This window comes from Triplophysa dalaica, chromosome 10 (genome assembly GCF_015846415.1).
Source record: "Triplophysa dalaica isolate WHDGS20190420 chromosome 10, ASM1584641v1, whole genome shotgun sequence".
NCBI classification, from domain to species: Eukaryota; Metazoa; Chordata; class Actinopteri; order Cypriniformes; family Nemacheilidae; genus Triplophysa; species Triplophysa dalaica.
The window spans coordinates 8,255,558-8,262,983 of record NC_079551.1 but is presented as its reverse complement, the minus strand read 5'-3'; the positions used below and the strand labels follow the sequence as shown (position 1 = coordinate 8,262,983).

Genomic DNA, 7,426 nt, shown 5'->3' with positions numbered 1-7,426 from the left:
AAATGTCCGCTTAAACACTTTAGTTACACTTTCTATAATAAAACCGTGCTACGGTTTACCTTGTCATAAGATTAAAAGATACAAAAAATCCAAAAATAATATGAAAGGTTCTGAAAAACATTCTTTAGTTTCTATTCCTAAACTAAATTAATCTAAGCGCTGAAAAAACACTACAAGACATTTACCCAGATTTTCAGCCTTGGCTTGTTGCAGAAAGTCTGTGCCAGTCTGCAGATTTGATCAGTTAATGTGTTTCTATCTGATTTTTTTTTAAAGTCTGCAGATGTATGATGTCTAGTTTAAAAAAAAAATCTGTTCAGGTTTCAAAAGTCTTGTAGTGTATTCCAGCCATAATGCGCATTTCGATAGCCGAACTTGGTTCCGACTTGTTTTCCGTCCGGACACTTATAGATGTGGGACGGGGAAAAGATGGCGGCGGCCATGATACAAATGTCATGTTTGTATCGTGGGATGTTGGCGGTCAGGGCAACTGGCATCCGACCTCTCATCCCAGGGCTTGTGCCATCTCAGTTTAGGGCGTTTTCGTTAAAGAAAGACCCGGAGTTAGAGGAAAATCCCTATTATAATAAATATGAAGAGAAGATCAAGAAGCTGCGCAGGTTAGTCACGTTAAATTAGCTGGATTTTTACGTCATGTTGTACTTTATGTGGACCAACCTGTTTTATTTAGTCTATGGGATCAACGCGCATATTTTGTGTTTATTAATTTAAATTGAATTCAGTTCGAAACCTGAAGAATACAAAGCTCGACTGGAGAAGCGAAGTGAAGTGAAGACGCAACCTCTCGGACAGTCTAGACAAGCTGAATTCGTGAAGTATATGGAAAATGAGGTGACGTACATTTGCTTTTTTTATTCATTTTAGCTTATGGATAATAAACATGCATTTAACATGTCATCAAAAATTGTCAGAACCGAATCTGTACACATGATGATGGAGACCATTGCTTTAACTATTTTTTAGTTGGACAAACGAGGAAAAGAAGGATCTGGGGGCTTCACCAAAGATAAGGTATGAAGTAAACTTGAATGCATGATGAATTTTATTAGTGTTTATTGAAGTTTATTAATCTGCATTTATTTTATTTCTCTGGTTTTCATTTTTTAGACATTGGGGTCTATTCTCAATCTTGAAATGGTTCAAGATAAATCTGGATCTGAAATCGCAGAGGTAGAAAATGTGTTATCCAGCAACACATTTCCAACTTTTCCTTACAAATAGTTTTATTGTATTTTTAAAGAAGTGAGGAGATATTAGGCTATACTGTGGATTTTTCATGTTTTCCACATGCAAACGGTTGTATTATAAATTACAAGCATATAGAAAACGTTAAATAGATGATCAGACTTTATAATTTCTAAAGTATTTATTAATTTGTCAAACACTTTTTTTCCTCACAGCTTTGGATGCAGTACTTTGCAAAGAAAGACACGATCAGCGCCGTCATCCCAGTGAGTTTTATTCTGTGCATTTTATTTGTCATAGCAATGTTAAACTTTCTCTACTTCGTGTTAATTGTTTTAGATTGTTTTCAAAGTTATTGTGATGACTAGTCAGATACTGAATCATTACATTGAAAGACGACCCTTCTAACACATTTTCTATCATAGGGTTCAACATTTGACCTCATTTTTGGTCGTGCCAAATCTTGTCCAATGGTAAGACTCTTGGCATTGATCTATGTTCAAGTGGCCCTTACACTGAATGCTAACTTCTAAATGTCCACTTGATGGCAGTAGTTCCCCACAAAACCACCGTTTACGAGTTAACTAATCATTTTCATCAAAGTGTCATATCCTCAGTTTCTAAATCTTAATTATTTTGAGATTGCCAGCCAATACATGTATTGCCTAAAACTAAGATACAGTATCAGTTGCTAAATCTTGCCAATCTTTGCAGTTTTTGTATGCCCTGCCCCAGAAAGAGGGTTATGAGTTCTTTATCGGCCAGTGGTCTGGTCACGAGCTGCACTTCACTTCTTTGATCAACGTTCAGGTACTATTTTCTTGATTTTTTATACACTGCATATTTATTGTTCGATTAGATGATACATTTACTTGTTTCTGTTTCAGACTAGTGGAGAGAATGCACCCAGTCAGGTTATTTTATACCATTATACAGACCTGCAGAAGGACAAGGACATTGTTCTTATGACTGCTGAAATAGATGGAAAATTTGTGGTAAGTTCATCATTTGTAAATGTTTAAACTGAACTTAAAATGTAATCTTTTAAAACAATACACCTGATTTAAATACACAGATTTGGACTGATTTTGCGAAACTGTGTTTTAATTTACTTTTCTGAAACTCTTTTTTTTAGACCGTCCATCAGGCACAATGTTTAGCCAATCAGGTGCAACTGTTTTATGCATCGCAGCGGTATGAGACTTTCCAATTGGTTGAGACCTTCAACCACAAACCAGAAGATTTTAAACACATGACGGTGATAGCAGAACTAGAACAGAGTGGAATGGGTCCGGAAGTCACAACAAATTAGTTTTAAGGCAATAAAACAACTGGAGCTTAATGAGAATGACTCTGTGATAATGAATGGAGTCCTACGAGAAGAGATGTAAACTCATTATTCAGAGGATGTCTCCATTGCCTTATGATTGATTATGAGTCATCTGCTACCATGTATGCAGATTCACATAATTTGTTTCGCATTCAACAACGACATTACGTGTCCCCGACAATACCTGCAAATATATTGTCAAACCTATTGGTTATTAAAAGTAACTAATACATATACCATACAGTTTTTCGTCCCTTTTCTGTAAATGGTTATTAATTAACTTTATTGACAAGAGGTGCACCACTAATTTGTTAATTAAGGTTTGTATTGTTTCCCCATATGTCTTATTACTTGAAACTTGGTTGTAAAACATGTGATGGCACACCTCAGCCCCAGTGAGATCTAAGAATAGATTATGTGTATATTCCTCCAGTACAATAATAGTGTTTCAGTTTATATGTCTGTTGTGGTTTACTGTACTTCATAATAAAAGTTAATTCTTCACACCATGAATTTATTATCTAAATTCTGCATTTTATTAGCACATAGCCCCAATACCCCAAAATGTAAAAAAACTAAATTTCCAACCTTATGTAATTGATATGTTTTATCATTTTTAATCTGACAACTTGGGTTTTGGAAATGTTTGGCTTGAATCTTTAAAATAATGTTTTTTTATATATTGTTATTTGTTATCTGATCTAACTCTGTTTATGTATTAACAACCATAACACAAATGTCCTATTTAGTTTAATTTGATTTAATGGGAATTCTATTGGTTTTAATGGAAACCATGGGTCTCTTATAGTAATGTGTTCATTCGGTGGGATGTTATCTGCAGGGTAAAAAACAAATCTAGTGTAAGATCTGAAACACTAAATAAAAATATGTTATAGTAGCAAAGAAAGCCATTCAAATGTATATTGTGCTTTTTTAAGATGGTATTTATAGATACACCGTTGTGTTGGTCAGTTGGGAACGATGCCCCGCCCTATTCTCTACTATACAGACTTCAAATAAACCTGACATTACATTTCCGTTTAATCGCTATTTATAACCCTTATTAGCTTTAATACGCTCATTACCGGCGTTTTGACTGAGCTTACATCAGCATCCGTTCGCGCGCGTCGTCAGGTGCTGCATCCGTCCATAAACGCCCACCTAGGTCCAGCAGACGGGAGCTGCGCTTACATCCGAGGTGAGCATCTCTATCACATGGCCATTTATCGACGGCTCCTTGTCCTTTATGGGTGTTTGTCTTTGAATGTCGTCGTTTGAAATGTCTCGACGACACTTGTGTGTTTACATCACCTGATCGTTTCCATATCTATCGTCATACGATTATGCATGTTTATGGTTTTGAATGGTTATAGCTGGCAAATTACCTGTCGATTTTGTTGATGCTTTATCGATGTTAGACAAACAGACCACATTAATATGTGATGGAGGCTTTTGGTGAATTGGCACATGTGTCGTTCATGATACATCGACCACGTCTTATTCATGACAGTATGACGAGCTGTTTATTACAAAAATGTATTAAAATATTATTTGTTATTGTTTTATATATGTAGTATATAAATTTTCGAATATTAGTTTGTAACAATGTAATATGTGTTTATTCTGTGTAACTGTAATATTTTATTAAACGATGTTAATAGTATCGTGTCGAATATAATAGATATTATATATTAAATGTAATAAACGTTTCTTTGTATAAAAATCATGTTTGTGAAGAGTTTGTTTCCAAAATGAGATAAAACATTTTTTTATTATGTTATCATGTTTTTTATTGTGTAGGTTAGCTGTATTTATGAGTTATTATGTCTTTAATTAAAAGAAACCAACTTATGTTTATTGATATTAATTCTAATGCACAATACAAAACATGATTTTTGAAAATAAAAGGGAGTTATCTCATTTTATTTGACCATATAAGTAATATATATGTAGGGATACTTCAGAAAAAAATTAGATGAAATGTAAATTTCTTTGTTATTCATGTGCTGCATTTACACTCTTTTGCACAGATGGCAAAAGCAGACCAGCGTTTTGGCCAGAGGGATGGATCCGATCAGAACTTTGACTACATGTTCAAACTCCTGATCATTGGAAACAGCAGTGTAGGCAAGACCAGCTTCTTATTCAGATACGCAGACGACTCCTTCAGCAACTCATTCGTCAGCACGGTCGGGATTGACTTCAAGGTGAAGACTGTTTACAGGAATGACAAGAGAGTTAAACTTCAGATATGGGTGAGTCTGGTGTCACATTGGCGAATGACATGCTGTTTATGTTTCTATAGAAACCCAATTCCTTTCACGCCTGTTAAAAATGACCCTACAGACATCATAAAGTGTATTACTGTAGACTGTATCCACATTCGTCGGCCTGCTTTAACAGTCGCCTTTCACCAGACTGAATGAGAGCCTTCATTTTCTGGAGGAGGAGAGAAAACGATCGCCTTTTTTTCCCACATGCATCATCGTTGCTGGTTGTCATGGAAGCAGCGCTCTATACTGCTCCCTGGCAGAATGATCCTCATAGCCAATTAAAGCCGCTCCTGAGGGTTCGGGGAGCATGCATGCGAGGGCATCTTTGCGACAAGTGTGACACGGACGAAATTTGTGAGAAGCTGCGATTAGCAATCTGTGTGGATTTGTTGCGAGATGGTAAAAATAGACTCATTCACAACAGCTGCAGTGAAGAAAACAAAAAGCGTTGGCCGTTGAGTAAAGACAGGACTGAATTAGACGCTTCATTGATGTTCCACTAAACCATTCGTTACATTTGTGTTTAACTGCTGATTTCTATTCTATTCTATTTGTGAATCATTGGTGTTGATATTGCTTAAAGGATACAGCTGGACAGGAGCGATATAGAACTATAACTACAGCTTACTATAGAGGAGCCATGGGCTTTATCCTGATGTATGACATCACCAATGAAGAGTCATACAATGCGGTCCAGGACTGGTAAGAAATGAAAATTGAATATTTATGCTGCTATGTTCGGATGCTTTTAAGAATAAAATCAAGTTTTGATGAAAACTATTGTGAATTGAAGCTCTGGCCACCCGTATCATTTTGTGCTGGGCCCTTCTTATCATTTGTATCGTTTTCGTCCAGGGCAACACAGATCAAGACTTATTCTTGGGATAACGCTCAAGTGATATTGGTGGGGAACAAATGTGACGTGGATGAGGAAAGAGTGGTCCCTTTCGAGAAGGGGAAGCACCTAGCCGACCAGTTGGGTGAGTTATGCCTTATACGTGTATCTCTGGTTCCTTAAATTTAGACAGTTTACACAATGTGGTCTTTTCTTACAGGTTTCGAATACTACGAAGCAAGCGCCAAGGAGAACATCAACGTCCGACAAGTGTTCGAGCGTTTGGTTGACATTATCTGCGTGAAGATGTCCGAAAGAGTCGATACGGATCCCTCACTGGTCACCGGCGCCAAAGCCACCAGGCTAACCGATAAGCCGCCCCAGCTACCTCAAAATTGTTGCTGATTTCAATCTTTCCTCACTCGCCATTCGGCCGTGGATACGTCGTTGTTTTGAATTCAGTTGTGTGGCAATCGGAACGACCTATTAGATAGTAGCTATCACACACATGAGTAGTTTGGTAACAATAGCACCTCTTATCTACAGTCCATAGAAAACTTAACGCAGGGACTAGAAAAAAAGCACAAAGCTATGTGGCTATCAGAACTTCTGTGTTCACTGCCGAAACTAGATTTGAAATCTGTTATGGCACAAACTTGCAAATCTTTAAAGTTGTATTTCAATTGTGGTATATCAGTAGTTTAATAGTGGTTGAAAATGCTTGGTTTATACAATATATCGTTCCACTAAACAAGAAAACTTCAAAATGGCTGTCATTATGCAGACTTTGGGTGTTTTTATGGTGCTCGGCTGTTTGTTTGATATTGAAAGGAATTGCACATTGGATGTTGGACTCCATCTATATCCCCTTAGTATGCATTTTTGAGAGTATGAGCACTTGTTGAGACAGAAAACCGTTGTGATGTTAATCTCAAAATCAGACATACCGCAAAATGAAAATTTATGTCTTACACAAAAACATAATATGTTGAATTTAGTATTGTCAGAAGCCATCTGTAACAGTTATGAGTACTAATAGACTGAACACGCAATCGACGTATTCCATAGTCAGGTGATGTTCAGTTTCTTATAAAATCTATATTTATTCTTCACTAAAATCCTTAAGCAGAACGTTAAAAATGAATATATTGTGAACTCGTGCCAGGATGTCTTTATATTTCAGAAACTTGTAGCAAATCCCTGTGGATTGGTGTACGTATAACCTACTTTGGAATTTTATCAAGTGATGTCATGTACGAGTGGTTTATGTATTTATAGTAGAAATGATTATTCAAAATGAGATATTTTTCAATCAGATGTTATAGGCTGCATTTTTTTCCGAGTAGATATTTATTTTTATGCTGCTGGTTACTTTATTGGGAATATGTAGATGTTATTTTGCTGTCAGTGTATTTTGATTTGTAGACAATTTGCACTGCAGCGTAAAAGTGATTGTATAATTGTGAATGTTACTTTTAGATGCAATTTGTAACAATAAAAGCACAAGTCACATGTAATGGGTATATTACTGTTTCAATTATGCATTTAGCAGATATATACATTTGTGCATTTAGCAGACGCTTTTATCCAAAGCGACTAAAATTGTATTATCCTATACATTTATACATGGGTATTTACAATCCCCTGGGATCGAACCCACAACCTTGCTCTTATCACTGAGCTACAGGAAAGCTTATAAGTCGTTGTCATTTTGAAGACATTTAAAGTTTTTGTGCAATACAAACAAACTTGAAAGTAAGTGGTATTCAGAATTGTTGTAAT

General features: G+C 36.1%; 2 protein-coding genes across 2 annotated transcripts; both read left to right on the top strand.

Moving 5' to 3' along the window:
* Positions 1–411: 411 nt before the first annotated feature.
* On the top strand, positions 412–3,042 carry atpaf1 (ATP synthase mitochondrial F1 complex assembly factor 1). The gene is made up of 9 exons (XM_056759428.1): positions 412–620; positions 744–852; positions 985–1,032; positions 1,129–1,191; positions 1,422–1,472; positions 1,632–1,679; positions 1,921–2,016; positions 2,094–2,201; positions 2,342–3,042. Exons 1-9 carry the CDS (start codon positions 412–414, stop codon positions 2,516–2,518), a joined length of 909 nt encoding a protein of 302 aa, XP_056615406.1. The 3' UTR covers positions 2,519–3,042.
* Positions 3,043–3,499: 457 nt separating this feature from the next.
* On the top strand, positions 3,500–7,161 carry rab3b (RAB3B, member RAS oncogene family). The gene is made up of 5 exons (XM_056759429.1): positions 3,500–3,734; positions 4,567–4,791; positions 5,393–5,511; positions 5,665–5,789; positions 5,865–7,161. The coding sequence occupies exons 2-5, from the start codon at positions 4,567–4,569 to the stop codon at positions 6,047–6,049; spliced, it is 654 nt and encodes a 217-aa protein (XP_056615407.1). The 5' UTR covers positions 3,500–3,734; the 3' UTR covers positions 6,050–7,161.
* The last annotated feature ends 265 nt before the right edge of the window (positions 7,162–7,426 follow it).